The sequence below is a fragment of the Haplochromis burtoni genome, unplaced genomic scaffold (genome assembly GCF_018398535.1).
Source record: "Haplochromis burtoni strain Fernald_Lab_line unplaced genomic scaffold, NCSU_Asbu1 Contig_69, whole genome shotgun sequence".
Lineage (NCBI taxonomy): Eukaryota > Metazoa > Chordata > Actinopteri > Cichliformes > Cichlidae > Haplochromis > Haplochromis burtoni.
This window is the reverse complement of record NW_024582430.1, coordinates 258629-281023: the sequence shown is the minus strand read 5'-3', so window position 1 is coordinate 281023 and position 22395 is coordinate 258629. Positions and strand designations below refer to the sequence as shown.

At 48.9% G+C, this 22395-nt stretch overlaps 1 protein-coding gene across 1 annotated transcript in view; it reads left to right on the top strand.

Moving 5' to 3' along the window:
* Positions 1–22395, top strand: part of znf536 (zinc finger protein 536) — a gene marked incomplete in the record, with an annotated part of 228150 nt that overhangs the window by 103906 nt on the left and 101849 nt on the right. Inside the window, 1 exon segment of the mRNA XM_042221534.1 lies at positions 8779–11072. Coding sequence (XP_042077468.1) covers positions 8780–11072 — 2293 coding nt within the window.

The window sequence follows — 22395 nt, the reverse complement described above, 5'->3', positions numbered from 1 at the left end:
GTGTGTGTGTGTGTGTGTGCGCGTGCGTGTGTGTGTCTGTGTGCGTGCGTGTGTGTGCGTGTGTGCGTGCTGCAGTAAGTTTTAATAAAGGAAATGAATTCATACTGTTCATACTTTGTACTTCAGAGAGGTCATTTTTCATTACAAACATCCAGTGTCTTAATGAACTTAGCCCCCAACAGTGTGTGTGTGTGTGTGTTTTTAATGAGTGTGTGTAGCGTAGCCTTTGTTGTGGAAGATAAGTCGGTGACAGAGCTGAAGGTCAAGCAGGGCAGAGAAGAATGAGGAAAATGCAGCGTTGGCCGGGCAGACAGACTGACAGACAGACGGCTCTGAGATGAAGCTCAGCTGTGGACAGATGCAAGGAATCATGGGAAACAGATACCTTCAAAGTCACACAACGCTGGTACTGTACGAAAGAGCGTTTTTCCTCGGTGCTGACGGACGTTATTCAGCCTTCAGTTCAAACGTCTGCCTGAACTGTGATGTGTCCACAGCTCGCTCACGGCCACAGTGAACTCACCTGTGTGCTCGTGTACGTGTTGTCTTTTCTTGCGCTGAGAACCGTAAGCAGCTCTAGCGTCTGAAGTCAAACCATGTTTAGTTCCCGCCTCCCTGAACCGCAGAGACTGAGCTCGCTGTGTTCCTGTAAACGCCACGAGAACGTCCAGTCTCTTCTCAGACGTGAAAACGTCCTGCGACTCGTTCACGTTGGAGCAGGACGGCGCAGAGATGTCACGTGACAAACATACTCCAGCTTCTGAGTCAAGTGCCGCTGTGCGGTCACGGCTGCTGCCTGTCTCCATCAAAGACCTGGATGTGTTTAATTATTGCCTTTACATCTGACCTTCTATTAATAATCCATCGATCAATAAGTCAAACTTCTCGAAATCTCTGAAAATCAACACTTTGATGTTCTCACGCACACACCTGGGTGCTCACAGTAAATGTGTGTGTTTTGTAGTCCGGTTCACAGAGAGGCCTGCAGGAGAAGAAGAAAAGAGCCTGGCTCCTCTGAGGTTTCACCAACTTCCTGCTTTAATCACAGCATCCTCTCAGTGAGTCACTGGCATCGATGCAAACGCTGCCTCACTGGCATCTCTCTTCCTCTTTGACTCTTTTTCTCTTTATCAGCCTTTCGCTGCTTTTATTTCCTTCTGTAAACCTTTTCATCCCCTCCCGCTCCCCCCGAACCCCATCTCTAATCTTAAGAGCAGTCAGCACTTTGTTTTTCTGATAACGTCTGATAGATAAACACGCTCTCTTATGTCCCCGGGGCCCTCCGCCCTCTCTCCCGAGAGCACACCCCTCTAAAGCACTTCCTCTGCTACAATTAGTCCGTAATAAATACACCCTGGCCTTAAAGCACACATGCACGCTGGCTCTCTGTCTCTGCTTTTATGTAAAGTGCCGCATTAGCTCTGCGCGCACATCTGAGCTAAAGGGAGAGAGAGCTGACGCCGAGCGCAGCGTTTTTTCTTCCTCGCCGGCCTCGGCGACAGCGCGTGAGAACAAAAGCAGTTATAAGGCCACTAAGAGATATTCGAACATATGCAGAGAATTGCAAGCATTTCCACTCGAGTCTCAGCTTCCTGATGGCTTTGATAAGATTAGTTTGCTTTCTTAAACAGGAAACGTGCTGCTTAAAGACAACAAGGCGACGCACAGCTGCACAATAACTTTCTTCTTCTCAGAAAGCCAAAGTTTTGCTTCCTCGCAGCCGACAAAGAAGAAGAGGAGAGACTTTATCAAAGTGATGGAATAAAGAGAGATTTAACACGGTCATATTAAAAAGACATGCAGCAGTTTCAATATTTAAAAATCCCATTTGCTTCGACAGAAGAGCTTTTTCATTGAAGAGCATATGGCAGCAGTACCTGTATCCATCCAGCCTCTCTCTTATCTCCCTCAAAGAAAGAGAAAGGGGGGGGGGCACTTTCAAACAGACATTCAGACATTGAAGAATCATTCAATTATCGGCAGCATGATGTAAAATAATTACCTGACTCGCTTCCTGTAATGAGTGCTGCTAATTAGCCATAGACTTTTGTTTCACTTGGAAAAAGAAAGAGAAAGTCCCAAACTCCCAGCGCAGAGAAGCTGTGAAACAGATATGTTGCATGTTGCGGTGGGTGCGTGCACGCTATAGGATGGGCCTGCCTCCCCGAGTCTGCACACGCAGCTCTCGGTAAACAGTCGAGAGTGCAGAAAAGATCCTTCTTCTCTTAATTAGCTGTGTAACAATTAAAGTCTCCTCTTAGTAAATTGAACCTTTGTCTCCCTCGCCTCCCTCGTTGGATTTCAGCACCTGTCACAACAACCCCTCCCTTTACCACCACCTCTATTACCTCCACAGCCACCCCCCCTCCGCTGGAGTCATTATGCAAAACTCCACCAGAAAGCGCCCAGCGTGAGTGGAAGAAAACAGCAATTATTTCTGATATTCTGTTATTTAGGCCGTATTGACATTCAGCGACTTTCTCTTCCTCTGCGTTTGCCTCGCCCTCGCCGCCGTCACCTGAAAATCACACAGAGCCTCGACGCCACTGACGATTAGTCTCAATCCCGAATCAGGCAGGTCATCGCCGCCGCGCCCCGCGGTGACCCACACATTCTCCCCGAGTGTGTGTGTGTGTGTGTGCAGCATTGAAATGCAGCACAGAGAGCAGCCAGTGATGTAAGCTGTGACAGATACACTGTGGTCATTGTCTCTCTGTCCTCTTTCTAACCATGCGTGAGCGCGCTACACTGCCATGTTTGTTGTCCGACACACACACACACACACACACACACACACACACACACACACACACACTGAACTGTGCCCTGGTTTTTCTGACTGATTTGACAGGAAGAAGAGCTCAGTCACCGGACACCAAGCAGGCCGCAGCACGCAGGTACATCACTGGACATTTTGAACCTCACCCATGCAGCTCTTTGCGTTTACACCTGTGCTCACATATGGAAGCCAACCACGGATGATAAACAGGAAAACTGTAGATACCAGAGATGTGCTTCATCAAAAAATGGTTACGCAAGAATATCAGAGAACGCGAGGAAGAGGAGGATCGGGATATGATGGAATAATCGCAGAGGGAGCTGCGTGAGAGACACGGCGATCACGTCGAGTCAGAACCTGAAAAACAGCTTTCGAACTCGGCTGAATGTTCCCTCTGCTCCCTGCACGTTTGTGTTCAATAACTGCTCTGGTCACCCATAGGTTCGTTTCTTCCACCTGACCATGGCTGCTCGCACGCTGACCTCGTGGTTAGGAACCCCGGTCATGTTTAGTACGAAGGAAACTGGATCCACCTTAAAAACACGACATCCTGACTGAACCTGTGATGTTCAGCAGGACAAGGCGCACAGAGCCGTCTGATGCATGAGAACCATTTTCACATCATTTACTACATTTTCCTGTTTTGTGTCTCTGCTCGCCGGCCGTACCCTCCCGCTGCTTAGCGAGTGTTTGACACTGTTAATCCCGTGCTCATCGCTCGCCTTTGTTGGCTGCTGCAGGGGTCCAACCGTGCCGCTGTGACCTCTATTGTACTGCGCTCAGGAGGGGAGAGGTGTTCACGCACACACACACAGACATCTGCAGGTCATCATCATCATAGTGGGAATAATACCAGGGATGGTTATCATAAAGCGAGGCTTTGAGCTCCCGGCCGCCTTGGGAAGATGATTTGGCCGGCCCGGAACAATGAACTGTGGGAATCCGCTTGTCCCGCATTGATCTTCCTCCCATGGCATCCCCCGCAAGGCTGTCAGAGCGCCGGATGGATAAAAAGAGCCACAACATTTTTCTTTCTGTGCCTCCCGCTCCCTCCCGGTGTCTTTCTTTTCTCGCTGTCAGGAGGGCCCTCGCTGATCAGCGGGGATGAGCTGAAAGTTGAACTACCTGTTGACAGGACCTCTTAAACAGCCCTCAATGACATATTGTGCAGAGAGAGAGGGAGAGGCTCCTGTTCACTCAGTTTGTCACAGCTCTTGTGCTGTCTGTGCTGAAGTGGAGCCGGATCGTGTTAATCCACTCGTGTTCTTATGATTCTTTCAAGTTCAAGGAGCTCTGTGGAAAACTGCTGTATATTAGTGTAATGCCGAGCTGACTGGGATCGGTGTAAACGTCACGTTCTTTTTACGCAGACGTGTCTTTGTATTAAAAGCACCCGTCCTCTCGCGGGCTCCGGGTCCCGGCCCGCCAGCCTCGGGTGGAGCTGCGCTCGAATCTGGCAGGTGTTCTGCGACTGTTTCTGTGTGCAGTTGAGTGCGGAGTGTTTTTGCCTCATTACAGAAAGTAATAATGCGGCAAAGTCAAAGTGCGAGCGAGAGGAAGGAAAACAAGGCGGCTTTTTTATTGGATTAATTAGACGTCTCGCAAAGACCACCTGCAATAGAACAAAACACGAGCCGGGAACAAACTCATATGTGCAGCGCTCGAACCGAACCGTCTTTTGCCAAGAGGTAATTGATCTTTGAAAAGATGAGGAAGCTCTGTTTGTACTTTGAAAATACACTTAGAGCTTTTTAATGAACCCGACTGTCCCCGCCGCTCGCCTAATCGCCAAATATTTAGCACGTGAGGAACATATGGCCCACGTTGTCCCTCCGACATCAGAGCGCCGTCGCCGCGGCCCCTGCGTCTCGTTAACGATTCGGTGCAGATATGATTGAATTCGGCACATTGTGAATAATGATTGATTTGTTTAACGCAATGAATTTGTTCATTAGGACTTAATGAGGTATCGCATTGTGATTAGTCGATGGGTTTCGTGTCGATAAATGCCAAAATAACAAAGTAAAGTCCGACTAATGGCTTTTCGATCCCCCCCCACCCTTCTCGTCTTAAATGTCAGCCAAAAGTTTTCTGACAAAACTCGAGCCTGACAGCAAATTCACCAAGAACGCTGTTTATTTGAATATGAATTCATAACAGGCGGCCATCCCTAATGCTGCGAGTGCCTTTCATATGCAATAATTTATATGGTTGCAATTAGAGAGGAGCACATTTAAATCCTGTATGCATTTATGATGCATGCTACCATTGATAAGAAAGAAATGAACTGAGCACATTTAAATGGTGACTGTAATATACTTCCATTGTGTCACAGATACCACTTATAATTAAGCTGAGGATTGAAGAGAAACCAAGTGAAATCAGTTTGTGTGAGCGTGCAGAGGATTCGCCGTGTTTGTGAGTGCACGTGGAGCCTCGCTGAATATTAAACCACAAACTATAAAGACAACAAGCGAACCGTCGTGAGAAAATGCTAAAGGAAGTCTTTGTGGTTTTAGAGGTATCGGAGGAGCCAATAGTTTTAATGAGGCAGCGTTGCAGCACATGCCAGGAAATGATAAGGTCGTACAGGTTAGAGAATAACGGCACATGTACTGTAAGAGCACAAAGCTGGCGTTCGTAACGGAGTCTGCGGCGAGGGACGGCGGGGCCCCGAGTCTTTCCCCAGGATGGCCGGTAAGAACCCGAGTTCTCCTGTGACAGCGTCGAGCTGCTCGGTTTGGTGAGAGCAGTGAGCTGCAGCGCACTCGCCGCGTCTTTTAGAGGGCACTCGCATGTCGAATTGTTGTCTGTAGTCAGAGGCTCGTGTTTGACTGGCTGCGTGTCTACGGCTCGTACACCGCCCTCCAATTCCCCGCGCGCGTGCTCGTGCGTGCGGATGTGAGCAGAGGGGGGATGTCACATAAGAAATGTCCTTTTTAATCAGGGGAAAAAATATAAAATGACTCGGGAGCAAGGCGAGCATATTAATGTGCCTCATTTGCATACGCTCGTCAGCCAGGATACGTTTATAAAAAACACAAACTGGATTCGTCAGTTCATTTCACATTATTCCATTGTCTATCTGCCTTTGTTATATGTTAAAGATAAAGGCAGAAATCAAATTGAAGAAAAGGGCAAGCTGCTATCTCCCCAAATGAGCAACAGCTCATCAGCCTAGTTTAAATCACAGATTTCTATTCCAAAAGGCAGCCGCTTCTGTAAAAAGGGCCCATTCAAATAAGGTCTCCTCCAATATATGCACGGCTGCTGATGGAAGATGGGGTGTCACATAAATACAATTTAAAACCACAAGTCGTTTAAAGCAGCCTAACAAAGTTTGATCCTTCCCAGCAGTAATTCTCCCACACCGTGGGAGCGTGTGTGATAAAACTATATGGTGACAAATTAAAGGAAAAACACCAGCTTGTGTGAACAAGTTTAGCTTTAAAACAGACTGTACGTAAAGGATGGACACCGATCGGTTCCTGGTCTGAAAGAGTGTGACGTTTTGGTCACCATGGTTGACTAAATCTTTTTGTTTCCAAATTTAGACGAGAGGGTGGAGCGGTCAGCTTTGTTCGCACAGCGTGTATGGGAGCATCAGGCCACACCCATAATTATGCACGCTTCAATCTGGGTGATTTATGAAGACACCCTCCCCCTGTGCAGGTGTCGTGAAGTTTGTGTATCAGGCTGTAAACATGGTTATTTGTGCTGCTTCAACACGGGGGTCTGTGGGGACTGACTCACTGCTGCCCCTGCTGGATGTCGGACGAACTGCAGGTCTTGGTTCATATTTCAGTCCTGTGGTTGATTAAAAGAAAATTAGATTTTTATTTCCAATTTGCTAAAAACAACTTTTTTTCATGCATGAACTGAAACAAAGGTAAAAAAAAAAAAGCTTGATTATCCTAATTATTTGACAACCTCTGACCAAAGTAATATATTTATCGTAACTGTGATTGTATATCATAATTTACATCATTTAGCGCCTTATGTTCCAGTTATCAACATGACGTGTGACCTTTAAATTCAACAGTATTGTGTTTTTAAGCATGTGCTTGAACGAACAAATACAGGAAAATATAGAGATTACATTTCTGTAGAATGATTTTAAGTGGAACAACAGCAAGACAAAGATTGCTTTGAAATGACAGCAGTGACAGGAAGTAGGTACATTTTCACAAAAACTCAGGTTTGTGGTGCAGATCGGGCAGATCGTCACGGCAGGAAGGTGAGCGCTCAAAACGGACCCGGCACCGTCTCACAGCCTCTCAGCTGGACGGGTCACACGTTCAAGGTTTTCCTTTCATTTGTGGCCAGTCTGGAAATATTTCATTCAAGCACAAACTTTTTATTAGCAGGCTCCTAAAGTGATTTCTTTCAGCGTCACTCGGGTCAGATAAGATCTGTGACAGAGCACATCGAAGTGCTGTATGCAAGCCTGCAGAACATAGCATAGCCATTATACTCTTAATGAATTCAGGCGCATTGCTTTACGATACTTGTGGGGAGAAATAAGGAGAATTCAAAGGGCAGCCCACAAGTGTCACATTCCTTTACACACAAGTGGAAAGTGGCCACAGTGTTTAATTCATGTCAGCGAGATAAGAATCCACCATCGGCAGTGTGTTGGAGGACTCTGCGGTACCAGAACAGGCAGCCCTTATGTCTGCTGACCTCCTACTGGGAGGGGAGGGGGGGTGGTTGAATGAACACTTAAGCCGAGCACGACGTGGTGTAGTGTGTGCTTCACAAACGTAGGTGGAGAAAGAGAAGAAGGATCCCAGTGTGGATGCCCTTTGCTCCTGTGAAGAGTACGCTGAGCTTCCTAACATGTCACCTAGTGCCACTCCTTCACGCCGCCTCGCCTCAAAAGCGCTTTTTGATGATTATAAGGCTACATTAAAGTCCAGTGGCTGCCGCTGTTACCAGGCAGCATGCTAATCAGCTTAATGAGATATTATACAATATTTTGTTGACCTAAGCAGAACCACACTTATTGTTTTGCAGGTTTGACCCCTGCAAGCAGCGATAGCTGCTTATACCTCTCCATCTGGAGAACAGATGGATGTGCATTAAAAGCACTGTTGTTTATTTATTTTTTACTTATGCATTCGCCGATGTTACACATACGGAATGAAAACACATTTAATGGCGTTGCAGCGCGGTGTGAAAACTGTGACATATTTCACCCAAAAGCCAGCAGAACAAAGAGCGGGCTGTTCACAGAGCAGTGTCGGTGTATCCACAGCATCTTCATGTTGTTTCCACCGTCCTGGAAACTGTGAAGAGCGCAGACAGCAAAGAGCAAAGCGATTCACATCAAATGTAATACGGCTCTTTAATGGAATATTGTGCCAAGACAAGTGTCGTGGCACCGAGATAAGAATGTTGTGTTTACTGGAGTAACCCCTTGGTTTTAAGTGCTATTGTTAATATCATAATTGTAGTATTGCCGTGGCTTCCCGGCAATGCAGTTGCTCCATTTCATTAAGGCGTGTAATTGGAGGAATTCTGATAGGATGGGCACAAGTAGCTTAATTATACACTGCTCACTGTGTTTACAGAGTAATTATTCCATCCAAAATGGCTTTACAATTTGAAAAAGTTCTGAGTCGCAGCATCCCCGCAGGCCTTCGGCGCTGACAGTTCACACTGGTGTTTTTATTTCACCAGGGCACCTATCCTGCTCCTCTCCAGCCCCACACTCATCCTTGGAGTGTCTTTACATGATTTTCAGTTCAAAACAAAAATCCTTTTTTATCTGATCCTGTGTCTCTATGACATCACAGAGATCCAAGAGCAGAAAAAGTGAGTGTTTAGAGCATTACTTGTTGATAACGTGTACATACACCTGAAATATGACACAACTGGCATCCACATTTCCAGACACGTGGTTGGATGAACGCCCACACACTATCGTTGAATGTCTGTAAAATATTAAAATACGTCAAAAATGTTTCTAATACGTTTTTATTTTTCTGTTTCTTCAGGATGGAGGACTCTAGTTTATGTCTTGGTGTATCGTCAGTGGTGCCTGACGCCGAAGCCCACCTGAGCAATGCTGTTCTAAACGGCCGTTACCCAATCAGTCAAAAGCTTCACCAGCTCACTGCCCAGTTAGGACACGCCTTTCCCGACCTGCACCGCCCACAGCAGATTCCCGAAGAGAAGGCGGCCACGCCGTTGGATGAGAAGACACACCACGCAGCCCTGGCCAGTCAACCAATCAGCAGCCAGATGGCTCTACTAGCCAATCAGCTCAATCGAGACATAGACGCAGGGGCACTGAGTGGGTTAAACGGGCGTGTCGACCTGCAGCAGTTTCTCAATGGGCAGAACTTGGGCATCATGTCCCAGATGAATGATATCGAAGACGATGCTCGCAAGAACAGGAAGTACCCGTGCCCACTGTGTGGCAAGCGCTTCCGTTTCAACAGCATCCTGTCTCTGCACATGCGCACACACACGGGAGAGAAGCCATTCAAGTGCCCCTACTGTGACCACAGAGCGGCTCAAAAGGGCAACCTGAAGATCCATCTCCGCACCCACAAACTGGGGAACCTGGGAAAAGGCCGTGGCCGAGTTCGAGAAGAGAACCGGCTGCTGCACGAGCTCGAGGAGAGAGCCATCCTGAGAGACAAGCAGATGAGAGGGAGTGGCAGTCTCCTCCAGACCGCTCAGACGCCACATCTGGGCCCCAACAGCAGCTCAAACACCCATCAGCAGCAGTTAGGGTCAACCTGCGCCCCCACCCATTCCTCCGGGCTCGCCACTCCAGACACAGTTTCTCAGCCGTCTTCCTCACCCAAGCCGGCCGGCGCTCAGGACGACCAGTCTCTGAACCCTACTGTGGGCTTCCGCTGTACCTTCTGCAAAGGGAAGTTCAAGAAGCGCGAGGAGCTGGACCGTCACATCCGCATTCTCCACAAGCCCTACAAATGCACTCTGTGCGAGTTCGCCGCCTCCCACGAAGAAGAGCTGATAAGCCATGTGGAGAAGGCCCACATCACAGCCGAGACCACGCAGGGCCAGGGTTCTGGTGGCTCCGGGGGCATGCAGATGGCCACCGAGTTTCGCTGCGAGGTCTGCGGCCAGGTGTTCAGCCAAGCCTGGTTCCTCAAGGGCCACATGAGAAAGCACAAGGAGTCCTTTGAACACTGCTGCCAAATCTGTGGCCGTCGCTTTAAGGAACCCTGGTTCCTCAAGAACCACATGAAGGTGCATCTGAATAAGCTGGCCATCAAGAGCAAGCCACCCCAGCCCAGTGAGCAGGACATGGCCGCCGTCAACAGCATGAGCAATCTGGCTCAGGAAGCCCATGCCAACCTTTATTCCCGCTACATCTCCTGTCTTCAGGGAGGCTTCCTTTCACCAGACAAGCAGGGCCTCAGCGAGCAGCACCAGATGTTGGCTAAAGCGGGGATAGCCATGAAGGAAAAGGAGATGTTAGGAAAGCTGCTTGGACCCATGGCAGGTGCAATAGGCCACGGGCTAGGTGAAAACGAGAAGCGCTCACTCCTTGGCTGTCTCAACCTCGTTCCACCGCTCAAGTCGAGCTGCATGGAGCGCCTCCAGGCGGCTGCAAAGGTGGCAGAGATGGACTCGATCAATAGCTACCAAGCCTGGCAGATAATGGCTCGTGGAATGGCTATGGACAGGGCTTTCATGCCCAAGGATCAGCAGCAGCAGCACCATATAACCCCGGGGCAGGAAGATGAGATGGCTGGTGCGGGCTCCTTGGCTTCCTTCTCAAAGGAGAAACAAGACTACTCCTTGATTGCTTCCGGTGATAGCTCCAAGCAGAAGCAGCTCTCCGAGGCCCTGCAGGGATCCAAGGCTTCCAGTGGAGCAGTGATGTCCATGAAGGAGGATGGAAGAGGCTTTGACGGTCACCGTGATCTCATGTCCCACCACGGTAGTGCTGAGGCTCCTGGAGCCCTGGCTGGCTTGGGAAGCCCAAACATTGACTACAGCCTCTCCGGCCTGTCCGGCCTGAAGGAGAAGCCTTCAGAGTGCCCAGACTGCGGACGTGTCTTCAGAACCTACCATCAAATGGTCGTCCACTCGCGAATCCACGGTAAAGACAGGCGAGGCATTGACGAGGCACTTCAGCAAGGACTGGATGAACGCCGTGGATCGGCCAGTGACCCCGAGTCCCAGTCCATCAGCCGCTCCACCACTCCCGGTTCATCCAATGTGACAGAGGAGAGTGGCGTTGGCGGGGGACATTCCCAGACAGGAAGCATCCAGGACGACAGCCCCCATCCCTCCTCACCATCTTCAGGTAGGAGAACTACTTACTAAATCAACTAGAAGGCAGTGGAGCGAGCGTCCTCCATGTCTACCAGAGAAAGTGATGTAGATCTTTTCCTGTGATCCGCCTTTCCGTGAAATTTGATTTCTGTTCTAGTCAAATCTTTTAAACACATAGACAGCAGTGATCCTCAGCTTTTATTAAAGGAAGAAGACCTCGAGTGATGTTTGCTTTGGGTTTTTTAAGGCGGCTCAAATGTAAAAAAACATTGAGAAGAGATGCAGAGTCACATACAACACGACCTGTTCATGCCTCCAGTCTCAAACTTATGCAGAGGGTGTAGTTCCCTCTGAGACCACATGGGATGCTCTGTTTGCTTACCTAATCTTAACCTTTAAGCTATCGTTAACCTAATCTTTGATGCTTTACATCATAGGTGTCAAACTCTGGCCCGCGGGCCAAATTTGGCAGCCTAATTACACTTGGCCCGTGAAGCCATACCAAATTACTATCAGAGCTGGCCTACTGGTATTATACAGCTAATATATATATTGTTTAGTATTAAGCTTTGCTTGTTCCATATTCAGTTTTTCAGCAAAACGTGTTTGAGTCCAGAAGAAAAGATTCATTCTCATATCTGGAGGAATAAATATATTTCAATAAATATTAATGTTAGCCCGCGACTTTGTTCCTGTTTTGAATTTTGGCCCACTGTGTATCTGAGTTCGACACCCCTGCTTTACATGATGGGTACATGTTTTTATATATAAAAACAGCTGATGAATAGCAAAGCAAAGTGTGTTCTCATCGTTGACTGAGAAACTAAGTCGACCCTCACCGTGACCGTAGTTTGTGAAATAAGCACCTGAGCAGGCCCCAGAGGAGTCGCCCCCCTCAGGGTGTTAGAAGGCAAAGCAGGATGCTACGTCCATCTTTGTGTACAGTCTGTGTTAACGCTGGGCCGCTGCACACTGTTTGACTTTCATTGAACTAGCGGTGCACGCGGCACATAGAGTCAGCTTTGCTCTGTTGTTTCTGCCATTAAGACTCCAGAGAACGCCATCGTGCCCGTTTGCGGGTTAGCAGTCTGTTTCCCGGGAGTGCGGGGACGAGCTCGTCTTAAGCACAGCGATTAATAAATGTCTTTAATAAACACGGCGGAGATGAGCGAACCCCTCCCCTTCCCCCACCCAGCCAACGCAGGCCGGCCGGGGCTAGATAAGTGTATGTTTAGTGGGATTAAGGGAGGCTCATTGCTAATGATTACACAAGTTTTTAAAGGTAACTTTTGGTTGCTCCTCAGGGCGCTACGCTGGCGTTAAGAAGCGCGTGCAGTAATTAGGTCACGAATACGCGATAATCAGTCGGTTTAAGCTAAACAAGACACTAATTAAAGATATACATATAAAGCAGGTCAAAAACATTAGCGAGCTTCATTTGCAGAAGCAAGGATGTGCTTTTAAGTCTTTTGAGAGAAAATATAAATATATATAAATATAAATCAGAGTGGCTTAGCTTAAGGCTGTAAGCAACTTAATTCCACCAGTGGAGACGAAATTGTTTATTTATTCACAGAGGCATGAAGTCCTTATCGTGCCCGTGTAGTGTGATGGGTTTGAACATGGGACAGGCTATGTTTATTTTAATCTAAGAAATAATAACAGACAACCCCCCACCCCAATTAGGAATTAATGAAAATGAGAGTGAGATAAAAACCTATTTTCTTTATAGAGACTATTAAACATAACACTTCTCAACAGGGTGGGGGTGTAGCGGATGTAATTATCTTCTGAATTTTAATGCTGGAAGTTTCTCCCCCTCTCTCTCCGTCCCTGCGTCTCTTTTGACTGGAGCACTTTGAATCTGACGAGTACAGCTTGTGGCATTTCAGCAACTTCAGAGGTACTGTACGCAAAATGAATAAATGCACAAATTCAAATAATAAAACTCGCCGTATTTACCGCCAAATGGTAGCGGAGAACAAAGGGTCGCATTAGATTTAGATGAGTGGTTAAATCTGGCCCTGGGGGCACCACCTTTGGAGGATTAAAGACAGAAACGTACGTAGAAAAACAAATTAAAATAGTGCGCGTTGCTGCGTGTGCGCCGCTCAGTCGCAGCGCAGCACGGCCGGGTTTGAAGCCGTGCAGAGGAAGTACGCAGACTGTGATGTGGACGGATGGAGTTTTTATGTGAAATTGAGAAGGAAACAGACTTGACATTGAAAGTGCTTTAACAGAGCCTCTTTTGCCACTTCCTGTTTTTTAATAAGAAGGAGCAGCAAACTTGACTCGTCGTTGTTCACAACTTACACAATATGAATCACGTTTGGAGCTCGGGGACTCTCAAATTAGAAGCTTTGATGTGTGAGAAAAATGTGTCTGAGTCTCATGTGGAGAAAGGTGTCATGCTTCTCCGCTGCATGCGTGTGTGCGGGGTTGCTTTGTTGCGTGTGTGCACATATCACTCTCGAAGAGTGAACAGGATGCCGTACTGTACCATTGTGTTAATATCTGAGGTTTGAAAAGCAGAGCTCGTGATTCTCTGTCGGCGTGTACCTGCGAGCATGTGTGCGTGCTCGCCTTCTACCCCGCCACCTACCCGCAGCAATTTAGAGTTAAACTTAAATTATAGTAATCAACAATAACATCTCAACTGTGAAAGAAGGTCAGCTCTGGCACTTTTGTCTTTGAGACGGCACTTGTTTAAAAGCAGTGCGTGAAGTGTGGAAGAAAAAGAGCAGAAAAACAAAAGCCTTTGTCAGAGATGTCCTTTAAAGACCTTCCTTATTAAACGCAGCTCTGCGGCACACCTTGAGCATCTCCCTTATTGAATATTTTTGAAAGAAACAAAGAGGTAATTACATATATGCCCATCACCATCCTTTTTTTTTACACTTTTTTGTTTGGTTATCCTCGCGCCGACTTCCCCGTATTGTTTGCTGTGTGGGGAGGAAACGGCGTGCAGTAATCACGTTAGGAAGCCTCAGCAACAGGTAGCGCTGCCACGAGGACCCGGTGCCACGAAGGCACCGCTGCCTCCTCTTTCTCCCCTCTCTTCCACACAAATAAACCGGCGTTGCACGATGGCGTCGCTGAATGCGTAGAAAATTGGCTTTGCTGCGTGCTTGTAAGGCCTAAAGCTGCACGAGTCCTCTGCAACCATCCCGCTACCCTGAAACCCAGCTCCTGGCTCTAAAAGCACCGTGCATGCTCCCTCTGGCTCTTTCTTTCTCCTTCTCGCTCTCTGGAGAATCCCCCGCGTCTTCATTTTTTTCCTTGCGTTTTAACATGGCAGGGATTAGCCGGCATATCCCTGGTCTTACCACGGCTCAAACAAGCAGGCAAAATGCTCGCTCCATACAAATTGAAATTGGATTTGCCAACTTGACGCCTTAGGTTATAAAGCGTGGATATTCATCTAATTGCGACAGTACAATGGGGGCGTAATTACACGTGCAGACAAACTGTTAGAGTGTAATTACTGTGCCATTAAAACAGGAATAAAGTCGAGCTGAACAAGATCCAGACCACTGTGGATGTAGCTAGCTGACATTAGAGAGGAATGTCTCCTTCGCTGACTTCCATGGAGATCGAGCTCCAGGTCCTCGGGTGTTCTGACCGCGTACGCTGTCCGTCATCTTCAGCTGCCTTTGCGACAAAACTCGAAAACTATTTCAAATTTCCCCAGTTTTCTGTAAAACATGGTGTCGGGGCGAGCAAACTGCACCATGTGACCCCCTAAATTAAAGAACGATGCATTTGCTGTCATCACGACTGCACACTTGGGTTTGGAAGCAGTCGTGAAGCCTGGACTGAGCATGCTCAGTGTTGCTGCCAGAGCTGAAGATGCGCTTGTCAGTTTGTGAAGGATTAACTGACAGCGTACAAATAAATAAGGAATTAAAAATAAAGAATAAAAACATGACACGAGCTGCCGTCTGTTTACTGTGAAGTCCTATTTTTCCCTCCAGTGTCAGTGAAGCAGAGACGTGAGGTCTAAAGTCAAACGTAACGTGTTTACAGTGAAACTCGGCGCGTCTGCCCTCGAATTGAAACTGAAAACCAAAGAAAGTAAAAATGCACGAATGATACAAACTGCGAGCAGCTGGTTTCCTCTGGTGCTGGTAAATTACAGTCAGGCCTCCCTGTTTTTTATTAGCTGGTTTTCCTCGCTTGTGTAACGTAAACAGACGTCGCGGCGACTGCGAGGAGCACCGGCACAGTAAAGGTGAACTCCTCCTCACCTCATTTGGCCGGCAGGGTGTCGGCAGGGTGGTGCTGGTGGATTCGGGGATCGGGTTTGGCACCCTCTGTGGAGTAATCTGGCCCTGCACGCAGAATCGTTAAACACAGGCGCTTTGAATCGAGGCCAGCCCTCGGTGAAAGATAATATATGTGTGTAAAAGTATGCGCATTAAAAAATAATGAATTACGGCTCTTTCCCCCGTTCCTTCGCCTGTGCGGATGACTTTGTCTTTGTAATTGACATCCGCTCCTCGCACTATTCTTCTTCGCTCTATAATCAGAGAAGTCGTGGTTACAAAACCTGAGCTTTCTGCCCCCCGCTCATTTGAAGAAGTCTGGCCTGTCATATCTGTATTTTTTATGTGTCACCAAACTTAAATAGACAGTCATTGTGTTACAGGCACATTCATTCCCTGAGCTGTATTTTTGTACAGTAGGTCAGGACTCTGGTGTCTGCTAAATGATAAAAGTTCTATTCAAACGCACTAATTGTCAGTGTGCTGCTCTGATTGACATGTCTCGGATAAATGCAGACTTAGTATTTTTGTACACGCTTGCACAATATAAAAGGCCAATTTATTTCTCTGTTCTTCTTTCTCATTTGATTTCTTTCTTCCTTTTCTCCTGCTCTCTGCCTCTCTGCCCTACCCCGTCTCTCAGACTCAATTTGTAAATATTACCACGGCAGGAATTAGCCCGGGCCTTTTTTAAGACAAATTTCAGTCGTATTCCAACGACGGAGGCTCCTCGGCATTCCTGGGTGGCTATCGGCGTCTAGCCTCGTCCTTATGAAACATTTATCGGCCCGTTTTATGTCTTAATGATCACGTTAGGATTCCCCGCTCGGTTACGAAGCCGGGACGGCGATGCCGAAGGAGAGGAGATGAAAAAATGACAGAGGGGGAGATGACAGGGCATCACAGTCCTCGGTAAACAGCGGCACATTATGCCATCCACTCGTTTCAACTCCAAATCTGTGCCAGAACACAGCTTACCTCTGCACACACACACACACACACCCTCTGTCTTCCCCATTTCTGTTTTATGTTTTTATAATTAAAACATAATATTTATCTTTCCACAACAGAAGGCTGCCTTACACTGTCAGGTAGACTGTTTGCATATTAATATTCTTAATACATCAACAAGCTATCTTCTCCGGTGTCACTGCTAAAAGTGAGCGGCGACCGAGGAGCTGACTCACAAACGGCGCTCTCTACTCCACCAGTGCAGCAGGAGGAGGACGCCTTAAAAAGAGGAGAGAAGAAGAAGAAAAGGAAGCAACAAAGACATAAATTAACATCACAGTCACAACTTGTGCTGCCGGTGGAGCGTGTTTACTTAGTCTCAGCATTAAGATGCACATACAAATGCACAGATCCCCGCTAAATAAGCGCTCCCTCCTCCTCCGGGCGCGGCGACACTGGCTAAAAGTTTCTCTCTTTGATTGTGTATGTGTGTGCTTAACGGCGGGATGTGGGGCGGCTGAGGGTGAACGCCAAGTTCCTTTTCTCCCCGTCTGGTGACAGCTGTCTGACTCCGTCAATGTGGGATTCCTGTGAAATGAGGCAGGGCTCTCTCGGTCGGGGAATGCAAATGACGGCGGCGGACGATGGCGTTGCCGGTTTGAGCGCAAACAACCTGCGCCGGCCTTGCGATGCCGGGATCTTTTTATTTCTTTCCCGTTCCTCCCTCGCTTCATCATTCTCTAATTTTTCCCGCCCCTCCTCGTCTTCCTCCCCCTCCCCTCTCAATCTCCTCCTCTTAACCCCAGTGACAGGTCACATAAAAAGCCTTTTGTGTCAGCATCAGGGCGCTGACATGAGAGCAGAAGGCTACATGAAAAATGTTCTTTTTTCCCTTAGCTGTTGCTATCTCGTCATCGTGAAGAGGAGAGCGAGGCAGGGAAACGAGCGAGGAGCCAAAAGTGAGAGAGAGGAATTAAGTCCAGGGATTAAGATCTCTGAGCTGGGTTTTTTCCGTCCTCTCCCCCTGCCACATTCCAATTGTTCTTAAAATATTTGGCAATGTCAATTAGTAAGTGAGCAGAGCTAGCTGATGAACACAATTTTCCAGGCGACTGAGCACCCTATTGTTGTGGAGCGAACAGCAGATTTCTGAGGTCATTATCATTCCCTGTTAGCCGTGCCCAGCTGCTCTCCTCTTGGCTCCAGCCAAACTCTGCTCTCCTCTCTCCTTTTTCCCCCCTCGCTCTTATACATCATCTTTCCCCTCCCTCTTCCACCCCGCACCCCCGCCTCCGCCCGGCCTGCGCCGTGTTCGGGGCTGGTTGGTAGCGAGGCAGCAACAGGGGGCCTTCAACAAGAGGAGGGAGGGGAGGGGGCGAGGACGAGGAGTGCGAACACGAGAGGGAGCGCGGGGGGAAAACAGCTCGGTGACATAAGATTGAAGAAACCTGAGCGAGCTTTTCAGGAATAAAGCGCGTCGTTTTCTCCCGTCGCCGTGACCTCCGCCCCAAATGCAAAAACGTGCATTTTTTCGTGACCTCAGAGTGGAAGAAACACGGCGCCGATTTCAGATTAAAACCGAGAAAACCAAAGAGAAACACCTGCCCGCCGCTGCAGTTTGATTCAAAAGAACCGGCTTCTCTTTCATTCTGCACAAAGCATCCAGGTATCTGCATCTAAACATCCAACGGCGTCTTTCTGTTTTGTTTTTAAGAAAAATGATGAAAGACGCCTTTGTACAAAAGTACGAAAACAAAAAAACTGCAGAGAAGGAAGGAAATCAAAAATCTCTCACTTGTTTCTGCTTTCCACTCGTACATCCTAATGTGTTCCCAGAGGCCTATTCACCCTCCCCTTCTTCCTCCACCCTACTGTAACCCCCCCCACTTCCTCCACCACCCACCCACGGCTGCTCTCCCTCCCCTCAGAGCTCCCCTCGCACCGACGTCTTTGCAGATTTACACCAGAGCAGGAAAAAAAATCAGGGTTAAGAGCGCTCCACACCTGTGAGGATCTTATGATTTAATAAACTCTTCTAAACTTTTGTTAATTTAAACAGCTAAAAAATGAATAAATGTAAGAGAATTAAAAAAAAGAATAAATGAAGGTTGGTGGAGGGATACCTGCTCTGCGGTCAGTCCCACCTGTCGGTTATCTCCGTCCTCCAACCTGTAGAAAGTTTGCATAGTTAACACTGCGTTAGCTATCCTCTGTGTGTGTGTGCTGCAAAAAGAGAGGAGGAGGAGAAGAAGAGAAAGAGTGAGAGTGAAAAAGGGTGAGCGGCATCAAAGCGTTGCTCTCAGCTGCAGCTGCCAAGCTTCCTCGTCCCCAGTTAGCAGCCATCCAGCTGTCAGGCTGCGCGAAGAGGAAGAGAGGGGGGAAATCTCTCACCAGCCATATGGTCCCCGGTTCTGTCAGAGACACTCCACGCTCCGTGGGCAAATGGCAAACTCATATATCTAATCAACACTCTTAATATCCAGACCTGAGACCGAGGATATTTTCAGAGCGTTGCCTTTCGGCGGCGGCGGGGATGTGACCTGGCACTCTGGGTTTATTGTTGCAGGAAACACTCGTGGAAAAACCAACCCGGCCCAGTGGCCCCGAGCACGCTGGCTCACGCTGATGTAAGAAAAAACCAATCCCACAAAGGCAGGACAGGAATATTAATTCTTTAAAGAATAGTTTTCTGTAGTAGCCGCCGCTTTAAGGAGCGGCGTAGCTTTAAGGCACCATTACTCCATCAACAGGAAGCAGCAGTGGGACTACTTTCAGCAGTGGATTCATACATCCAGCAGGTGAAACAGAACCTGGTTCTGCCGGAGGTTTCTTCCTGTTCAAAGGGAGTTTTTCTTTCCCACTGTCACCAAAGTGCTTGCTCTCAGGGAGTCGTCTGATTGTTGGGGCTTCTCTGCATTGCTGACGGTATAGAGCACGCTGAGGTGACTGCTGTGTGAGCTTTTATTTGATTTAGCCTCCTTTTGTGTTATTTTCTTATATCCTGGTTACATTTTTGAACTCGACCTCATCACAGCAGGAATGCCCGTTGCACGCTGCTCTGTGACACCGACGTGCGCACCGGATAGGCTCGAGCCCTCCTTTCAGTGCAGGAGGAGCTGTTAGCGTTAGCATGGCTCGGCCCGAGAGAATGGGCTCGAATGTGGCTTTGTGCTGTCTGTTAGCGGGATGCTACACCTGCTCATCTAATCCTGGCAGGCCTCCGCCTCCAGTCTCTCCGGCTGCAGAGTAACACGTGCCTTATGGCGTAACAAGCCACACTGAATCACGACGAGGTTTGTTGGTATTACAGTGACATCGCTGTGTAAAGCTTGGAAACAACCGTCGCCCCCGCCTCGCCGGGACGGGGAAGTGCGAATCCCTCCCCAGCTGCAGAAAACAGCTTTGAGTGTGCGAGGAGGAAGCATGCAGCAGCGAGTGATGTATATACAGAGAGAGTGACGTGAGGCGGAGCAGCAGAGAGAGATTTAAATAGAAATCAGGAGATTTGGATCGAGGGGGGGGGGGTCCAAGTCCCACAAATCTTTGCTCAACCCAACAACCTGAAGCAGAGGCCATTAAAGCAGAGAGCCGAGATATCAGCTGAGATGGATACGGTGGCAGCGATGGTTTGGAGGGATGGTAACTTTAATGGCCCCACTGGGTTTTTAATGAGTGTTGTGCCCCAAACAAAATGAGCTAATTAGTGTTATCATCCATATATCAGACCTACACACACACACTGCTGTGCATGCTCTGGCACTCGCAGCCTTTTCCATGAACTTACTAACATCTCAGATTCACTCCTTTCTCTCTGATTTGTGTCGCCAGTCACACCTCGTCCTCCTGCAAACACCCCGCCCCCTCCCCGAGCGCCGGGGTCGTGCCCTGTTTGCGAGGGGAGCGATTATGTCTACACTGGTTTAAATACGCGATAACAATACCACGAGCGGGCGTTTGGGAACACGGAGAAAGAGGTGCTCGGGCCAGTATCCCGGCATTTGGAGCCCCCGTTACCTGCGCCGGCGTAAGCCGTGTGTTTGTCACGCCATCGCCTCCGGTTGACCACGCTGCCCCACCAGCCCCCCGCTTTATTTCTCTTGCGCTAAGCCTATTATAAAATCAATAAACAATTGAGCTTTTTTCCAGTCCTTTTAAATCTTTTTCTCCTCTATCCTCTGAGATGAAGGGGAAGCATGCAGGCGGCAGAGCGAGGGGCGGGGGCACAGAATCAGTAACCCCTTCCTTCCTGACCCTCGCACACGTCATTTGCACTTAAACGCAGCGTGGGAAATGCGCAGGTGAGGCCTCACGTGACCGTGGCTCTGACCGCTCCGTCGTCTCTCCTCTCAGTTACACGGAGCTGCCGCCATGATGATTGAGGGGTTTTTAATTGTCACGCTGTGGAAATGTAATAACCCTCGAGTTGTTAAAAATCAACAAACACCAACTCTGATAGCCGATTTTCAAATCAGCGTCAGAACTGTGGCGTTTACACATTTTAATTCGCTTTGTCAGTTTAAACTCATATTTCAAACTGGGGCGACAGCACCAACTTCTTCTCCCAGCAGTCACGCACGAGTCGGAAATGAGCGCATGCAGCTCTGTTTGCTCTTCTTTCTCGCCACGTCCAGCAGCAAGCCGTTTGTGGGGGAAAGCCTCGCCAACAAACTTTGGTGAAGTCACGGCGGCGTGCGGAGCAGCCGCAGACGCTGACATCCTGTCACACTTTAAGATAAACAGTCTTCTGCGCTCTCTTCCACCCACCCTCCACTGGCCGGACGTTTGACTGCAACAGATTTCAGCAAGCTGTTGATTGTGTCGTCTTGGACTTTATTCGTCCTGGCCGACCCTCTCTTCAACACGACCGCTATTGGCTGACCCCGGCCCACACCCCCGCCCCTCCCGCCTCCAGCCAAGCCTCGATCTTTGGAAAGCTCTCGTCAGGATGGCCTAAACTAGGCTACACGTGGACCGCGGACGTGTCCGCGCTCTCCCACGTGGTCCTCGGAGACGGGGGCTCACAGCGTGCCCAGAGCGCGCGGACGCCGGACGAGCATTTGGCCGGCGCGCTCGCTTTTCCCCGGGTTTGTCCCCCTCGGGGACCCTGTGTGGGCCGCTGGTGGTGACTGTGCTTCAGGCAGCATGGTGTGGCCATGTGTGTCACATCCCCCCTTGTCATCCCACCAGACGGAGGGCTGTATCATGGCTATCATCCTGTCACACTTGGATGAAGCTTCTTCGCCTCAGAGTTTGACAGTGACTTGCCTCAGTGACAATTAGCATCAGAAGCGGCTCTCTTATCCACCTGGTTCAAAGGTCTGCGCGCTGAAGATTGGCAGGCGTCTAATTTTCTGTCTCCCGCTGCTGTCGCCGCTCCCTCCATGTCTCTTTCTGCTCTTCTTTTGTCGTGCCATGTTCACCATCCCTTCCACGGCACCTCCGGTCCCCGCGAGTGGGGCCTCGTGCCGCTGTATCTCAGCCCGATTCAACAGGAGGGCTGCGCAGAGAGGCGTCGGTGCTCGCTGCCTGCGCTCGCTGCCTGCGCTCGCTGTGTTTTCCTCCTTCTTTCGCTTATTTCCACTGGGAGGAACACTGACCTCATTTGTGAGGACAATAACCCCCTTGACTTTGGGGATTAAGACATGAAACCTTTGTGGATTAATTAGGTTCAGAGCTGAATTCATTTTGTCGCCACGCATAGCAAAGAGAGAAAGAGGCAGGAGCGGGACACGGGCCTATTATGAAATTGCTATTTGTCCAGATATAGATATATTAAACACACATGTTGGGGCTGATCGCATTTACATCCTCCAGCAGAGTGACTCTCCGGGCAAAGCTTCAGCACAGGAAGTAGGGGACCGGTGCTGAGACAAAGCTGACCCGCCCAGCTCATCTCTCTCCGCAGGGTGGCACGTGCGAGCGTGGGCCGCCCGACCAGCTTCGGTCTGCACCGAGCCGCGCCCCGGGCCGCAGCCCCGATCTGGGCGCGCTCGGCCCGCCGTCGACTCTTAAGCCTGTCGCGCAGAGCAGCGAGCAGCGGCGCCGACACTGCCGCAGGAATCACATTATCTCAGTTGTCGTGGTAACAAAACAAAGTGTTTGTTTTCCAAGATGCAACTGCAATTTAGACGCTTTACA